Source organism: Macaca thibetana, chromosome 20 (assembly GCF_024542745.1).
Source record: "Macaca thibetana thibetana isolate TM-01 chromosome 20, ASM2454274v1, whole genome shotgun sequence".
Classification (NCBI taxonomy): Eukaryota; Metazoa; Chordata; class Mammalia; order Primates; family Cercopithecidae; genus Macaca; species Macaca thibetana.
Genome location: NC_065597.1, coordinates 36,046,569 through 36,065,201, shown reverse-complemented (window position 1 = coordinate 36,065,201; position 18,633 = coordinate 36,046,569). Strand labels below are relative to the sequence as shown.

General features: G+C 43.0%; 3 protein-coding genes across 8 annotated transcripts in view; 2 read left to right on the top strand and 1 right to left on the bottom strand.

Moving 5' to 3' along the window:
- LOC126943900 (metallothionein-2) overlaps positions 1-18,633 on the top strand; it is an 894,508-nt gene that overhangs the window by 111,579 nt on the left and 764,296 nt on the right. The window lies entirely within an intron of this gene.
- MT3 (metallothionein 3) overlaps positions 1-18,633 on the top strand; it is an 892,117-nt gene that overhangs the window by 130,324 nt on the left and 743,160 nt on the right. The window lies entirely within an intron of this gene.
- The window catches only part of CES5A (carboxylesterase 5A), a 120,152-nt gene continuing 105,574 nt past the window's right edge, over positions 4,056-18,633 (bottom strand). For both annotated transcript variants that reach the window (XM_050772917.1, XM_050772918.1), the window contains 6 exons: positions 17,408-17,548; positions 14,224-14,292; positions 10,704-10,851; positions 7,466-7,615; positions 4,608-4,680; positions 4,056-4,522 (listed from right to left, as the gene is read on the bottom strand). In XM_050772917.1, the coding sequence (XP_050628874.1) occupies positions 4,273-4,522; positions 4,608-4,680; positions 7,466-7,615; positions 10,704-10,851; positions 14,224-14,292; positions 17,408-17,548 (831 nt within the window). In that variant the 3' untranslated portion in view covers positions 4,056-4,272. The remainder of the gene's footprint in view (positions 4,523-4,607; positions 4,681-7,465; positions 7,616-10,703; positions 10,852-14,223; positions 14,293-17,407; positions 17,549-18,633) is intronic.

Genomic DNA, 18,633 nt, shown 5'->3' with positions numbered 1-18,633 from the left:
ACAGATATTTTATGGCATTATCTTCCTATAAAGAGAGAAGTCTGTTTTCTACACACCAGGCATCCACGGTGTGCTCCAGCAACCTTGCCAACACAAGCCCTGCTGCCCGTGGGCTGGCCCCCTTGCCACCACTGTTCTGGGTTACACTTCCTCCACGCTGTGGCTGGCCATCCCATTTCCTACCCATCCTTTAATTTCAGACTTGAGCTCCAGCCCATTCATGGAGCACAGTGAGCTCTTTGCAGTGAATTCCCTTGTATCTTGACACAATCAAGTGGCAAGGTAGGATTTTCTCTCCCCAGCCCTTCCCGTCCTGGGGAATAATGAGCCACACTCTTGATAGAAACTTTTAGCAGAGCACACGGGGCAGGACTGAGTGGGATCTTTCCCTGCTGGGGAAAGGGAAGCTAGTCTTGTAGATGCGTTACCTGGGGCAGCACCAGGTGGGGCAGCTACCCAGGTGCAGGGCCTGAGCCCGCTTCCCACCCTCCCCTGCAGCTCTGCCCAGGGGGAATCTGGACTGAGTTCATCCAAGGAGAGGAAATCCCTTATGCCCCTCTGAGGTAGGCCCCTGGAGACTTAATGGGAAAGTCCAAGAAGTGGAAAAGGGAAACACTGCTGGCCCCAACCTCTGTTCTGCTAGTGAGTTTAGTCTTTTCAGTCAGACTTTTCAGGGAGTGGATTGTACCTTTTCCTTTTTCCAAATGTTACAGAGGGAATGGATAACACTATATTGTATAGGTTTTTATATAATTTAACTATTTTGCATGGTTTTATTGTAGGGGCATCTTCAGCGATGAAACACTACCAGCATCTCAGGAACCTCAGAATAGAGAGAAGTGTCTTTCCTTTGTGATAATGCTGCCCTCTACTGGACATGAGGAAATTCACAGGTGAAGACTAATGTTTGTCCCTGCTTCTGCTTTGATTTAATTTAATGGAAAGGGTTCAAGACTGTTTAAAAAAAAGGGGGGGGCGGGGGGGGGAGGCAGTGGGTCCTGGAAAAGTAAATTGTTTATTTTACAATAAGAAAGTGATTAAATATTTTATTTTTTTTTACAATGGTGGAAAATTAGAAGTGATTATGAAAGTGGTGTGTACCCATCATGCTGGTGAGCAGGATGTGATTTGGCGCTTTAGGAAAGTGAATTTGTAGAACTTAAGAATATTGATTTATAAAGGCCATGGCCGTTGACCCAGTGCATCTTATGCAAATCTGGATGCCATAAATAATATTTGAAAATAGAAGTACTGGGGTGGAGGTTGCAGTGAGTGGAGATTGCGCCACTGCACTCCAGCCTGGGTGACAGAGTGAGACTCTATCTCAAAAAAAAAAAAAAGTCATTCCCAACATTGCTCATCAAATTATAACCATAAATATACAGGATTAAACTAATGGCTAAAGAGACTATGACACATCAACACCAGGCAGAGGATAAAGCAGATTTTTTGTTTGTTTGTTTTGGAGAGCCTCTAGGAACTTGAAAAATACATATGCCACACTCTTAAGACCTGGTGGTTCTTAATCAGCTGTGTTCATTAAAATGGCAGAAAACTGAAAAAGACTTCTAGGTCCCATCCAAGGAGATTTTGCTTCCAATTGACTGGCTAGTGGCCTGGCCATCGGTATTTTGGAAAAGCCCTCCAAGTGATTCTTTTACTTCCACCCCAGATAGAAAATTCTAAATTAAAGGGGGAAAAAAAGACACCAAGTGGCACTTAAATAAATGTCAACTTTAATTCCACAAAGCATCTGATTGCATGTGGACAGAAAGAGAAGGAAAGAGGGCCCTATATCTGGATAACTTAGAAATGTGCTCCCCCTAGCAAGATATCTACCAAAATTAGAACTGTATTTGAGGATGCTGGCACTGCGAGCAATATATAAATGATGCGTGTAATGTCATTTAATATGATCATATTTTTAAAAATGAGTTGAGTGGTGTTTTCTAGCTGTTAGTTTTTCCAAATATCAATATAGAAATTAGTCTTCTGCAGCTGCAGAGGCAATTCAGTTTCCAGCTTGCTTTCATGTGGCCTACAGCCATAAAGTGGCCCAGAGCATCTCTGATCCACCCCTCCCACAACCACCTAATCCAGAGAATGCCTTGGACCATCTGGTGAGAGAGGTAGCTGCGTGGCAGTAAGAGTCCTGCTCTGAAGTGACAAGAGCCTTAAGGTCTAGTTTTGACTTACTGCTAACTTGCTGACACTGCAAACTTGCTGAGTGATCTTGGCTGAATCCTTTCACCTCTCTGAGGTTCACTATGAAATGAGAGGTCAAGAGTCCAAACTTTAACACCTTCAGAGGTTGGGTAATATCAGTGAGTAAAATGGACCAGGCACAGCACAAAGTGGAATGGTGCAGACTGGGAAAAGTGGAGAACTTATACCTCTGTAAAGGGGGCAGCCACCACTCAGTTCCTGCAGATTACTCTATCTTTGCTGAGGATGGTTGCACAGGGAGTACACTGCAGAAGGATAACACTTTACAGAAGGTGTCATTTGCATCATAGATGCAGACGTTTATCCATGGCAGTTTCTGAAGATGTCTGTAGAAGGTTTTGAGGAAGGGGCACCCTGTAATTTGCATAAAAGGTGTAATATGGACCGCCAGAAGTGCTGGTTATAATGTGCGAATGCAGCTCTGTAATAGTATCTTCTGGGTTTTCTTGTTATTGTTGTTTCCTGAAGAAGCTGGAAATATGGCATTTAATGTGAAATTTCCCTAATTTAAATTTGCTGGCCACAAATTCCAAAACATATTTAACATTGTGTGGGCCAAACAAAACACTTCAGGGGGTCAGATTCAGGCTCTGAGTTGGAGATCTCTCACCCAGACGAGTTGCTGGCATCTCAGAAACCCTCCTATTCTATGCATCTTATGTAATCTTGAAGCAATCATGAAGAAAAAATAATGACCCTGGTGAATTATATGGATATAATATGGATTATGTGACTATACAAAGTAAGAGTGCATCCTTTGAATGACGGTATTTAACATTCTCCCTACCCTGTGACTAATTTTGATTTGTCCTTTCTTAATGTAAATGCTATTTCTCCAGAGTGAGCCTCCTAAGACTTTAATCTAACTTAGGTTGCCTCTGTTACACTTTCTTGAAAACACCTTATTCTCCTCAGTAACACCTATGGAAGTTACAGTATGAGATATCCACTTGCGTGAATGTTTGCTTAATGTCTGTTTGCTCACTCTTGGGTAGCAGCCAGGTTTTCTTCACTGCTGTATCCCGGTGGGGATACGCCTGGTATATATCAGACGCTCAGTGTAGATTTATTTTTTATTTATTATTATTATTATCTTATTTATTTATTTTTTTTTTATTAAGGATTCTTGCTCTGTCACCCTGTCTGGAGTGCAGTGGTGCGGCCTCGGCTCACTGCAACCTCCACCTCCCGGGTTCAAGTGATTATCCCACCTTAGCCTCCCAAGTAGCTGGGACTATAGGCACACACCACCACGCCTGGCTAATTTTTGTATTCTTTAGTAGAGATGGGGTTTCACCATGTTGGCCAAGCTGGTCTTGAACTCCTGACCTTAAGTGATCCACCCACCTCAGCCTCCCAAAGTGCTGGGATTATAGCCGTGAGCCACCACACCCAGCCAGTGTGGATTTACTGTATGATAGATTCATCTCGACCCCATCACAGAAGCTTCATTTCTTCTTGACATTGCTGATCTGACCCTTGATGCCTAGAATTTGACTTCTAGGTTTTTTTTATTTTGGATGACGTTAGCTTTCTATGGCTGAGGATACCCCGTCACCCACACATCTCTCTGAGCCACAGAAGAGACCCAGCTCAAACCCATGATGTACAAGACATCCATATTTGGCTTGTGGCTGAAGCCGCGATGGGTTGGGGTGGTGGACTCACATTTTGGGTAACATTCACAGACATCTTCTCTGATAGAAAGTGGGTGCTGGGGGCAGGGGGAGTGTTATCAGCACAGAATTAAATTCTGCCCCCTATTCCATATTTTACATTCTGATTTTATTTCATATGAGTTATAAAATCATTATTATGACAACTAATAGGTCAGTTCTTTTCCAAATTTATTGAAGAAATCGTGTTGCCTTCCAAGACAAATTGCACTTTTTGATGTTGAAAAGAATTCCATAAGGATCATTCCTAAGTCCGTAAAATATCAGCAAAAGCAGCTTGTTCTGCAAAGATCCCCATAGAAAGCAGCTGAACTTGGAAAGAAGCTAATGATTGCGGGGAAAAATTGTAGGAGGAGAAGGGAAACCAAAATCACGGAAAGATAACTTCCCAAGGAACACAAGAGAAAAAGAAAGGCTGGAGGAGAGAGAGGAAAATTAAGAAGGAAAGAGGACTATGGAGCGTGTCGGAGGCAGACAGGATCAGGGGGATGGTGCTGGTCCAAAACTCCACCCGCGGTTCTTTGAGTCTCTGTCCGAGGCTCATGTTCAAGTCCAGCTGCAGGTACTGCTCTGTCAGATTATAGGCTGGCCACAGAGGCAGGTCGTCCCCATTGGGATTCCTGGAAGGGAGAGCAGAAACAGGAGTGAGATTTTCCTCCTCACACCCCAGGCCTTGGCATGGGGGAGACTGGGAAGTTTACATACCCAGTTCGAGCAAAGGTAGCCCAGTATTTCATCATCTTCCGGCTCAGCAACTTCTCCTCCTCCGTGGCTCCTTCTGAAGGAGATAATCACAAAATGCTGCTGCTCTCGGTGAGGCTGGGAAAGCCCGGGGTGCCTTGTATTTGATGAATCCCTTTCACACCCCTCCTCCCACTGGAACCTTACAAGCCTACCAAGTCACTGTACCCATTTTACACATGCAGATACTAAATCTCAGAGCAATGGGCACCTGCCCAAGGAATTGTGGCTTCTGAATGGTGGAAGCTGAACACACATCTTCCCTGTCCACCCCATGTTCCTGCAGCCAGTCCCATGATGCTGCAGGTTCCCTGGGGACACAGACCAGCTTGCTCCCTCTCTCTGTCTCTGTTTTCCCCTCTCTCTCTCTTCCTTCTCTCCATCCTCTCTTCCTTCTCTCTCCCCATCTCTGTCTTCCATCTCTCTTCCCTCTTTTTCTTCTCTCTCTCTCCTCTCTCTTTCGTCCCTCTCTCTTCCTTCTCTCTCCCTCTCTCTCTCCCTTCTTTCTTCCCTGTCTCTCTGTTCCTTCTCTCCCTGTCTTCCCTCTCTCTTGCTTCTCTCTTTCCTCTCTTTTCTTTCTCTCTCTTCCTCTGCCTCTGTCCTTGAACACACATTTTTACAATTAATTTTTGTATGTCTTTATATAAAAAGTAGAAAATCCAAAATGCAGAAAGAGCATCTAACATCCAATGAAAATGTTTCCCTTTCATCTCTTCCCTGCAGACACCCAGTGACGAGCCTCAGAGGCACCTTCCCAAAGACAGGCTCTGCAGGTTCCAGGGTATAAACGGACACCTTTCTACACATCTGGCCGGAGACTGGACACGTATTCTACATATTGCTCTTTTTATTAAAATTGATCTCATAGATAGGACTTGTCACTTATCAAACTGCCATTTGTTGTTCTATGAACATGTAATATGTAAATACATATTTACATGCAATTATATATAAATATATAATGTATGTGTCATGTTTCCGATCTTTTGCTGGTAAAAGCAGTATTTTAGTGTGCATATATATTTTGCACATGTGGAGGTATACTTACACAAAAACTCTAGAAGTAGAATTGACAGGCTAAAAACTATATGCGTTTTAATCTACGTTATTTATTTTTATAAAGATGGAGTCACACTCTGTCACCCAGACTGGAGTGCAGTGGCACCATCATAGCTCACTTCAGCTTCCAACTCCTGGGCTCAAGCAATTCTTCCTGCCTCAGCCTCCCAAAGTGATGGCATTATAGGCATGAGCCACCACACCTGGCTAAGACTACATGCATTTTTTTATTTTATAAAATAAAAACAATTTTTGAGACAGGAGTCTCACTCTGTTGCCCAGACTAGAGTTCAGGGCCATGATCATTGCTCACTGTAACCTCAAACTCTTGGGCTCAAGTGATCCTCCCACCTCAGCCTCCTGAGTAGCTGGGACTACAGGTGTGTGCCACCATGCCTGGCTAATTTGTGTTTCTTATTATTATTTTTTTTTTGTAGAGAGGAGGTATTACTATGTTGCCCAAAATGTTCTGGACCTGCTGGACTCAAGCAATCCTCCCGCTTCAGACTCCCAAAGTGCTGGGATTACAGGTGTGAGCCACCATGCCCAGCCTTACATGCATTTAAATGTTGATAGATTTCTCTATTAATGTATAAAATTGTTTTTCACACCTGCTAGAATACATTATTTTAAGTGTTTTGTTTTTTTCAACTTTGATTGATGAAGAATAATTCCTTGCTAAGGATGGTCTGCAGTTTTCTTGTTATGAGGGAGGTTGAGCGGATGTTCATATGTCTAGAAGGCACTTGTGTTTTCTTTTCCACGAACTGTCTGTTTGTATCTGTTACCCAGTTTTCAATTAGGTTATTCTTTTCTTACGAATTTTAGGAGCTCCTTAGACATCAAGGAATTTCACCTTTTGATACATATGTTGTTCACTTTTTCCAGTTTAGGGAGTCCCTGTGCCATTACACAGGATGGGCTCAGGAATGGTTGCTGAGAAATAACAGTGACATTTATTAGCTATTCACTCTTACTTTATGGGGCTTATTTTATTTAGTCCTTATGACAACCTAGGAGGAAGTTCTTTATTATCTGTGTTGTAAGATGAGGATGAAACACTGAAATAATGAATAAACCACAGTGCACAAACACACTCTATATGGAATGTTCTATCCTCTTTGTCAGGAGGCCAATGTGAATAAGTTAAGAGCCTGCATTGTGTAATGTTTCTAACTAAATAGTTTAGTGATAGCTCCTGTGTGTAATTTTCCCTGCAAATTTTTTCTATTGATAACCTCATCTGATTGGTTTATTTTAGGCACCAAATATGTCATAAATTTAAGAATAAACGAGCTAACATCACAAGTAACAGTTCACAAGCCTTTACATGAGCTCATCGGGGTGCAGACCACTTGGAGCTGGAATTATGAAAAACATGGTCCTTGCCTCTTAAAGCCTCAGATTGTGGCCTCATGGGATTTCTGGGAAGGGGAGGGAGGGTAAGACCCGTGGTTAAAGAAAAGGAAGAAAATGGTTCTAATATATATCTATTTAAAATTATTTAGATTGCTTGAGCACTCTGAAGTGGCCACACCTGTAGGTTTCAGTACAAAGAGAAGCCCTCATCAAGCAACTGTCACGGTGCTTTTCCATCTTGGCTTCTAAAAATGGAAGTGAGGGCATTTTCCAGAGAAAGGTTGCGTCTGCCTGTAAACCACAGAGGTGATTAAATGCCAACCCCGAAGTCCTCCGGGCTCTTGCATAGTGGTGGGGTAAGCAGGGGGCTTCATGTGAACTGTGGGGAGTGGCCAGTCCCTTACCGAACATAACAATGTCACCCTTCAGGAAGGCACCACCGAACACAAAGCGGACTTCATCAGCGTGGTCAGCTTTGACAAAAGCTGGCTTCGTGTCTTCAAAGCACTGGGGCCGGTGCCGAAACTCATAGAAGTAGACAGGTGCACCAGCATCTGAACAAAGGTCAGGGAAGGTCAGACATGCAGGCAGCGTGGAGCAGGGGGCTGGCTCTGTGTCCCCATCTATTAAGTCTTGGATGTATAGACCAAGGGGTGGGACAGCTCAGAGACAAGAGGCTACCTAAGCCAGCCTCACTTCCCCCTTCCTCATCTGAGGCTGGAATTTCCTGTTACAGCAGAGCTTATATCCCTGGTGATGAAGAGCTCACGTCTGAGAAGTCAGTAGTTCTGCTTCTCAAAAAAAGTCCTCCATATTCAACCAAGATCTACCTCGTTGGGACTTTCTCTCAAAGCTCAAGTCTTTTACCCATTCTTGGAAAATACTTTCTTTTCATTACTGAACTGTAAGGGTTCTTCTATCTGGATATGATGATTTTGTCAAATAATTGTATTATGAATATTTTCTCCCAGTCTGTGGTCTGCCTTCTCGTTTTCCTAACAATATTTTTAAGGCAAAATGTACATAAGTGAAATCTGCCACTTTAACTATTTGAAAGTATATAATTCAGTGGTTTTTAGTACATTTAGGATGTTGTGCAACTATCACCACTATTTTGGTCCAGAACATTTTCATCACCCCAAACAGAAACCTCAGACCCATTTCGCAGTCATTACACAGTTCTACTTTCTGTCTCTATGGATTTGCCTAATCTGAACATTTCGTATAAGTGAGATCATACAACATGTGGCCCTTTGTGCCTGACTTCTTACACTTAGCATAATGTTTACAAGGCTCATCTGTATTGTAGCATGCATTCATATTTCATTTCTTTTTATGGCAAACTGATAGTCCATTGTAAGTATGTACTGAATTTTGTTTATTGATTCATCAGTTGATGAACACTTGGGTTGTTACCATTTTGGCCTATAATGAACAAGGGTGCTATGAACATTCACATACAATTTTTGTTTGAATATCAGTTTTCAGTTATCTTGAGTATACCCCTAGGACTGGATTTGCTAGGTTATATGAAACTATGTTTAACTTTTTGAGCAACAGCCACAACATTTTTCCACAGGGGCTGCACTGTTTTATGTTTCCAACAGCCGTGTATGAGAGTTTTGGTTTCTCTATACCCTTCACACTTGTTCTTATTCCTTTTCTTTTTTAAAAAAATTATAGCCACCCTAGTATATAACACACGCAAAAGAATAAAGGTAGATTCTTCCCTCATACTATATAGGAAAACTAACTCAAAATGGATCAAAGACCTATATTTAAAACTAAAACTGTAAACCTTTATATGAAAATATAGTGGTTAATTTCTACACCCTTGAATTTCGCCATGGATTCTTAGATATGACACCAAGAGCGCAATCAACAATAAAAATGGATTAATTATATTTCATCAAAATTAAAAACTACTGTGCAACTTTAGTGCATTATCAACAGAGTAAGAAGGCAACCCACAGAATGGGAGAAAATATTTGCAAGTCATATATATCATAATATCTCATAAGGGATTGATTTCTACTATATATATATATATGGAACTCTTAAAACCCAACAACAAAAAACAATTCAATTCAAAAATGGGCAAGAGTCTTAAACAGACATTTCTGTAAAAACATATATACAAACATCCAATAAGCACATGAAAAGATGCTCAACATCTCTAATAATTGGGAAAATGCAAATGAAAACCATAATGAGATACTACCTCAAACCCATTAGAATAGTCATTATTTAAAAAACAACAACAGAAAATAACAAATGTTGGCCAAGATGTCGAGAAATTGTAACCCTTGTGCATTGCTGGTAGGAATGTAAAATGGTTCAGACACAGTGGAAAGCAACATGACAGTTCTTCAAAAAAATTAAACATAGAATTACATATGATCCAGCAATTCTACCTCTGCCATATACCCCAGATAACTGAAAACAGGGACTTGAACAGATATTTCTACAACTATATTAATTGCAGCATTATAGTCAATAGCCAATTGTAGCCAATAGCCAATTGTTCATTGTACAATAGCCGAAAGGTGGAAACAACACAAATGTCCATTAATGAATAAATGGATAAACAAAATGTGATATATACATACAATGCAACATAATTCAGCCTTATAAAAGGAGGAAATTCTGATGTATAGTACAGCATATAGGAATCCTGAGACCTTATGCTATGTGAAATAAGCCAAACAAAAGGACAAATATTGAATGATTCCATTTACATTGAGTAACTAAAGTCACTAAAGTAACTAAAACGTCAATCATAGAGACAGAAAGTAGAATGGTGGTTATTGGGGTCTGGGGAAAAGAGGAGTGGGGAGTTATTTTTAATAGGTACTGATTTTCAGTTTGGGATGATAAAAACGTTCTGAAGATGTATAGCGGTGATGGTTGTACAACAATATGAATGTACTTAATACCATTGAACTACACACTTAAAATGGTTAAAATGGGAAATTTTTTATTAAGCATATTTACAATTTTTAAAATGTAAAAAAGAGTATGCCATTTCATTTATAAATATTTACGAATTTTCCAGATTTCCTTTTGTTATTGATTTCTAATTTCATTCCCTTGTGGTTGAAGAAGATACTCTGCATGATTTCCATCCTTTTACATTTATTGGGATTTGTTTGATGGCCTAACATATGGTTGATTCTGGAGGATGTTGCATGTGCACTTGAGAAGAATGTGGAATCTAATGTTACGGGGTGGAGTATTTGTCTGCCTTTAAAATAGTTGAATTAAAGTCTATTACTTTAGGAATCCATTACTCCTTAAAGCTAAAATGTTTGTTCCATTACTATGTATGGCTAAGATGTTGAGGAAGACATTTCTAGAAAGAAGAAATCCCGGGGGACAGTGCCCAGAAAATTATAGGGAGATGAGAATTTTCTACATGGTCCTAAAGAAGGGGAAGAAACAGAAACAGCTGATCAACATTCCCAAACTCTGAAAGGCAGGTGAATGACACAGGTCCCCATGGCATGTTCCCATCCAGACACAGACACCCTCTCTGTGAAGGAACAGAGGCAGAGGAGGCAGACAGTCAGTAGACAACATGGAGCACCGTGGCCACCAGCCTCGCTGGGCTGTGGTCCTGGAGCAGGGTGCCCAGAGACTCACCTCGGTGATATCGAGCTGTAATCAGTGCAGGGACCACAAAGAACACATCTCCAAGCAATTCCAGAAGACCGTCTCGGATTTCAGTCAGGGAGTGCTTGTCATGGAAGTATTCATTAGCCACAAGGTGCAAATACTGAGGCGGGATGTGCTGTAAAAAAAAATCTTAGTCATAGGAGATCCAGATCAACCACAGTGGCCAACACGTTAAACACTCACCTGTGCAGGTATGATTCTGAATGCTTTACCCACATTGCTTTATTTAATCCACACAGCAACCCTATGATGCAAGTATCAAAACTAGCCCCGTTTCACAGATTAAGAAACTGAGGCTTAGAGAGGTGAAGTGCTTGGGCCCCAACTGGAAGAACCATGATTCTTTCACAAGTCTATTTGCATCCAAATCCCATGCTCCTGACCACAGGCCTCTCTCGCTCATGTCTCAGAATGAGTCACTCCTGGGCAAAACTGGCTGCATCATCTGTGGAGCTCAGTGCAAAGTAAAAACATAAACTCCTTGTTAAAAAAATCATTAAGAATTTCAAGATGGTGACAACGGAGCATTAAACCAAATGTAGGACCCTTCTGAGCAACAAGGTCCTCTGTGACTACACAGGCAGAACATCCATGAAATCAGCCCTGCTCCTGGTACCAGCACTGCCTCCAGCCCTTAGCTATTATCTTACCTAAGCTAGTTGGTCTCTTGGAGCCTCAGTTTCCTCATCTGTAGGGATGTAGAGGATTATATGAGATGTGAAGAGAGAAGTATGCTGCTTGGCCCAGAGTAGGTATTCAGTCCTGTTGGTTCCCCCAGGCCCCATTGCTGAGTGCCTTAATAGGACATTCGATGCTTCTCTGACCTGGCAACAGCCTGCCTCCCAGGCTTCTCCCTCTCAACTTCCCCCAGGCACTAATGGCAAAGAGTGCATGGTAAATTCCATGAAGATTCAGGGATCTGGTGCTGTAGGAAATGCTGGAAAGGTGTTGTAGCTCAAACCCGTACCACTAAGACAGCAGCCACAGCCCTTGATGGGTTTCTTTGGAATTTGGAGGCGAGGCAGTGTACACCACATTGGAGAATGCTGCTCAGACTCATTTATCGGGTCCTCAGAAGGCTGGTGGTTTTTAATCAGGCCAGAGCAAGGGAGGTCTCTGCAGTAGGTCCAGTCTATGGCGTAAGGGCCTGGCCTCTTTGGCCATATAACCAGCAGAACCCATGGTGCTGGGGGTGTCCAAGGTGGGTATAGATGCTCTGTGGAGTCTCAGGTGAGTCCCCATAGGACAGTCAGAGTGCAAAGTCCTAGGGTTCTGGGGTAAGGCTATGCCTTCTGCATCAGAGAACTACTTACTGTTTAAAAAGTAGCCCCTAGCATGCTACCGTGCCTAGGAGAAACACACGCCCTTCCATTCCTCTTGCACTTTCCCACACAACCTACTTCCCACTCTACTTGAAATGTCCTTCTGCTCAGTTTTTCCCCTCCCCTAAGGATCAGATCAATGAGCATCTTCTCCATGAGGCCATCTCCAGTCCACCTGAGAATTCCACTGTATGATTTATAACATCAGTATCTCTCAAACCTTAGTCCCAATTCATCATCAGACAGCTGCAACTCGTCAAACATCCCTCCACCGGGGGGGCCTGAGGGATCTCCGCCTGTAGTGTTTCTTTCTGTTTTCCTTCTTCTTTTTTTTTTTTTTCCTTTTTGAGACAGAGTCTCTCACTCTGTTGCCAGGCTAGAGTATAGTGGCAAGATCCTGCAGCCTCAAACTCCCGGGCTCAACAATCCTCCTGCTTGGCCTCCCAAGTAGCTGGCACCACAAATGCATACCACCAGGTCTGCCTAATTTTTTTATTTTTTGAAGAGACAAGGTCTCCCTGTGTAGCCCAGGCTATTCTTGAACTTCTGGGCTCAAACAATCCTCCTGCCTTGGCCTCCCAAAGTGTTGGGATTACAGGTGTGAGCCACCGTGCCCAGTTTCAGAGGGCTTTTCCTGAAATAGAAATCAAATCGTGTCCTTCTTCCTTCTGTTCTCAGTCTTTAGGACGAAGTGTATGCTCATTACATAGCTTACAACAGATGAAAGCATTCTCTCCTGCTGTAGCCAACCCTCAGCCAATCTCTTCACAACCCTCTGCTCCCAGCTGGTACTCTTGGTTCTTCCCAGTTTATCCACCCACCCATTCCATCACCAGACAAGCTCCATTAATCCTCCAAATTCTTCTCCCCAAGACAGCTGCCTGTCCCCTTCTGTGTGCACCACAGAGCCTTGGACATTGCTGTGCTTCGTGTGTACTGTATTGAAGTGTCTTGTCATCTCCGTCCACCCCATATTGCACCCCAGTGCCCAGGGAATGCAGGGGCATGTGGACTCTCACTAAACATGTGTTCCATGGACAAGTGAACAAAATGAATATTGGCAGTGAGTCCACACTGAATAAACGTTTATGGAAAAAGAGGAAGATGGAAAAAGGAGAAAAGAAAGGAAGGAAAACAATCCATCTCTATATCCTAGTGTCTAGAGTAAGACCAGATACTGCTAAGTTTGTGCAGTGAACGAATGAATGAGTGATGGAACAATAAATGAGTGAATGAATGAGTAAATGACTGGTCTTGCCAGAGCCTGGCCTGATGCCTGGCTGGTGTGTGGTGAATACAGGTCCCTAGTCCTGTGTGTGTTTCAGCATTCAGAGCTTTTCAGACTGTAGGTAGATAATGTAGCACCCATGCTGCGTGTTACGACACAGGTTCGGGGTGGGGGCAAAACCCCAAAACCCACATTAATGCATCCACAGAGAAACATCTGAAGAGTGGGATAAATAACATGATAAATGTGTGGGAATGAAAATGACTGATAGTCACAAATCAGTTGAGGTCCAGTTCTGCTCCTGGGTGGGTTACAAAAAGCCTCTGGGTTTTTGGAGCTCTTCCAGGTCAGGGATTGTGGATTGGGTTTATGGGCCTATTGACATAGTTTGGACCTGTGTCCCCCACCAAATCTCATGTTGAATTGTAATCCCTAATTTTGGAGACGGGGCCTGATGGGAGATGATTGGGTCGTAGGGGCAGTTTCTCATGAATGGTTAGCACCATCCCTTTGGTGCTGTTCTCACGATACATCTCTCACGAGTTTTGGTTATTTAAAAGTGTGTGGCACCTCATCCCTCTCTCCTTCCTCCTGCTCTAACCATGTAAGACGTGCCTTCTTCCCCTTCGCCTTCCACCAAGATTGTAAGTTTCCTAAGGCCTCCCGAGAAGCTATGTAAATGCCAGCATCATGCTTCCTGTACAGCCTGCAGCACCATAAGCTAATTAAGCCTCTTTTCTTTATAAATTATCCAGTCTCAGGTATTTCTTAAAGCAGTGCAAGAGTGGACTAATACACCTGTGCTTAGTAAAGGTCTATTGAATGACTGAGTGAGTGAGGAGTGTCTGTGCCCCTGGCCTCTCCCGCTGAGTGTGACCCAGGGCTATCTGTTAAGTGCATGTGTCTCTGGAGTACTGCAGCCTCCCAAGTTACTTACCAGGATGTTTTGTATCAGATGGAGGGCAAGGGACTTGTTGGAGCCACTGAGGATCTCAGGAGCCTCCTTCTGTGGAGAGAAGCAGTGCCCTCTGTAAGCCATCTGGTCATCAGAAGGTAAACCCATCTCCCTGAGGGCATGGGCAGCTGACTTTCACAGGGGAAGCTGGATAAGGAGCCCTGAAGCCCAGGCAGCCACATGTGGAAGTGGCCTCAGTGTCCTGGTCAGATAGTTAATTTCTTCTCACTTTTGATAAAAGGCAGCTGTTCCCTGTCATTCCACCTGCGGCCTTGTGGGGCCTGAGTGGTTACCTTGTGAGAAGGCTCCCATTATGGGCTAAATTGTGGCCCCCTCAAAATTCACACATTAAAGCCTTAACCCCCTGCATTTCAGAATGCAACTATTTGGAGATAGTACTTTTAAAGGGGTGATTATGTTAAAATGCAGCTGTTAGAATGGGCCCTAATCCAATCTGGCTGATGTCCTTATGAGAAAAGAAAGTTTAGACACACAAAGCGATATCAGCACCTAAATCTTGGACCTCCAGCCCCTAGAACTGTGAGAACATAAATGTCTGTGGTTTAAGCCTCCCAGTCTACGGTATTTTATTATGGCAGCCCTGACTGCCTAAGAGGCCCCAACTTGGCTTGGACATCAAGTTCAAAGAGAAGCCAGAAAATTTCCAAACTGGTGTTTGTTGTTCTCCTTCTCAAGACCTTTGTGGGTGGGGCCTCTAAGAAGCCACAGTGGGAGGTCAGGCAGTGGTGGTGAGGCTGGTGGCTGAAAACACAGGCTCCCTGCACTGCCCTCACCACCTGAAAACTTGGCAAGGGACTCAACTCTTCCTGCCTCAGGCTCCTGATCTGTAAGGTGGAGTTTGCAACGAGTACCTCCTGCAAGGGTGGTGAGGAGAACTGAGCGAGTTGATAATTGTAAAGCTCTTACAATGGTACTTGGTACGTAGTAAGCACTTCATGTGATTATTTGTTAAATTACCATTTTCTGGCAAAATCACAGCTTTAAAACGTGAGGCGTCAGAAACACTATCCACGTGGCAAATGAATTTTCTTGGTATGTTTTCTGCTGAAAATCTTGGGGTAATGAATCACTACGGCAGATACTTAAATGAATACTAGGGCCGTACCTGTCTCCTAGAATCTCAGGGAACCCTCAAGTCATTTAAATTACCCACAAGCATATTTTAACTACAAAAAACTTCTCTGTACATTAAGGAGCTGGGATTTGTTTCTCAGGGATTTCCTGTGGTCTCTAACAGCTAGCAATGGGTTTAAAGGCAAATTCACATGGAATTTGAGCACCCACACAGGCTTTTGAGCTCTGCAAATTCTGTTACTTGAATAACTCCAATATCTAGCATTTACTGAGCACTGACAGTATGCCAGGTTGCTTGATGTATACCTGTAATGCAGGTGCTAAGATTAGCCCTATTTCACAAATGAAGTAGGGGAAGCTCAGAGAGGGTGGGCAACTCCCCTAGTATCACACAGCAGGTAAGCAGAGAACTCAGCATTTAAAGGCAGAGCCTAGGCTGGGCACCACCCCATGCCTGTAATCCCAGCACTTTGGGAGGCTGAAACAGGTGGTCTCCCAAAGTGCTGAGGTCAGGAGTTGGAAACCAACCTGGCCAACATGGTGAAACCCAGTCTCTACTGAAAATACAAAAAAAAAAAAAAAATTAGCTGGGCATGGTGGTAGGTGCCTGTAATCCAGCTACTCAGTAGGCTGAGGCAGAAGAATCCCTTGAAGACAGGAGGTGGAAGTTGCAGTGAGCCAAGATCACACCACTGCATTCTAGCCTCGGCAACAGAGGAAGACTCTGACTCAAAAATTTAATTTAATTTAATTTAAAAGGCAGAGCCTAAACACATGAAAATTATACACCACTGTCTCCTTACCAGCCGGGAGATGTTGGAAAGCTGCTTTAGCTGCTCTGATCCTCAGTTTCTTTAAAATAGGGAAAATCATGCCTGTTTTCAAGTTGTTGCTTGGATGGCCTGTGCTTGGCACTGGAAGGCACTGGGGAACTGGTTACAGTAGTTACAGTGCTGGTTGTCATCACTAGCACCTGCCTTCTTCTTTCTAACACACACCCAGAAATCACTGAAATGCCTTACTAAAGCCATGAACTGTGATTCAGTGGCCTCGTCTGCAATGTGAGGACAAAAATTCCTAGTCCTACTTCAAAACATTGCCCTGGAGGACAAATTAATAATGGCAGAACATGCTTTCACAACTCAATGAACTGGGACTCTGGTTCCAGACAGTCACTGAATGGCTTTGTAATCTGATCTTCTTTATTTTTTAACCCTATTTTGTCCAGCTTAAAATGAGGAGGTCAATCTATATAAATGAGCTTCAACAGTATTAGGAATTTGAACTCTCCACTCATCCACAGATGAAAAGTTTATTTCCAATGAACAGAGTCTTGCTAAGCCACGGAATCAAAAAAATCATGGGTCTTTCCCGGCACCTGGGCCTCAGCTCAACAATCTCTCCCTAGAAGAGCCTTTCCTGACCACCTGTTAACCTCCCTAAAGATACATTCTCTCCCCACTTGTGTCCTTCATAGCATCTATCACTCTCTGAAATCATCTTCTCAACCTTGTGTCTCATTTGTCTCTCCCCACCAGAGTGTAAGCTCCCAGAAAGCTCATATGCTCAGTTTTTATAAGTCTCTAATAAATGCTCAGTACATACTTGTTGAATAAATAAAATGATTTAACAATTTTGCAACTTATACAACCTTAGCATTCTCGGATGTCAAATGCCAGAACCAAGGCTGGACATGAACAGTTTAAAGGACTGAAGTTTTTCAAACCTATCTGAATGTCAGCTCTGAAGTAGTAACTGCATTTTTTGGAAACGATCATTTATAACATTGTCTGAACAAAGACGAAGTGGACCCATCCCCTCTTTCCTTTTTATATAGTTGTTTCTTCCACCCTAAGCCTCATCACATGAGGAGGAAGGCAGACACTTGTTGTGACTTGACCGGTCCTCACTTGCCCTCTTTCAGAGAGAGGAAAGGTGATCACTGTGTGCTTGGCTGGTGGCCTTCAGCATTTACAACACCTGCTGTCATCTGTGGAAATGCCCAACTGTTGAAGCCAAGAGCTGCATCATGATTTGAGAGAGTGGCAGTGTGAACAACCAGAATTCTTACCATAGGCAGCAGGAAGCCACACTCATGGTTATTGACTCCGATGATGGAAGGAATTGCTTTAAATGCTTTCTGAGACAATAGATCTAGAGGCTCACTAGGAAAGAAAGCACCATCAACCACTCGAGTGAAAGACTTTGCTTTCTGTAATAAGGAAGGAAAAAAAAAATCATCAACTATTTCTGTTCACAAAATCTGCTGTCCCAAATCCTGGCCAAGCAAAGCCAACCCAGTCTAGCACTGGTTTAAATGCACTTAAAAAGTAAAAACAAACACTACGGGCCCAGCTCAATATATCAGTCCCTGGCAGCTCTGCCATGTACTTGGGCAAGGTGGCTAAAGTTGTCTGTGCCTTATTTTCTCATCTGCTAAATGGGAATAATAATAATATCTACCAAGAAAAACAGTGGCTTGTGACATGGTTTGGCTGTGTCCCCACCCAAATCTCAAATTACAGCTCTCGTAATTCCCACATGTTGTGGGAGGGACCCAGTAAGAGGTGATTGAATCATGGGGCAGGTCTTTCCCATGCTATTTGCATGACAGTGAATAAATCTCACGATATCTGATGGTTTTATAAAGCGAGCTCCCATGCACAAGCTTTTTTTTTTTTTTTTCTTTTTTTTTTTTTGCCCACCACCATGTAAGATGTGCCTTTGCTCTTCCTTCAGCCTCTACCATGATTATGAGGACTCTCCAGCCACGTGGAACTGTGAGTTTATTAAACCTCTTTCCTTTATAAATTACCCAGTCTCAGGTATGTCTTTATTAGCAGCATGAGAAGAGACTAATACAGCCTAGCCCAGAGATACTCAAAGTGTGGTTCCTAGACCAGCAGCATCAGCATCATCTGGGAACTTGTTATAAATGCACATTCTCAGGCCCACTTCAGGCTCCTCAATAAGAAACTCTGCGGTGGGGGCATAGCCCAGGAACCTTCTTGTAGCTGGTCCTCCAGGTGATCCTAATGCATATTCAAGTTTGAGAATTACTGGCCAAATGCAAAGGGAAAAATGGTGGTAGATGGAGTGGTCAGGACTGTAGGGGTTGGTGTGAACATCTTCCTCAAGTGTCTCCCTGAGCGACAGTGTCTTGGACATGCCTGGATATATTTTGGGTCTCAGAAAGCAACACTCAGCCCTAATCATGGTTTCCTTAGGTTTCTGTTTTGGAATTTGGGTAGAAAGGAGCATATGAAAGAAAGAGTTTGACACTACATCAGGTCCAGG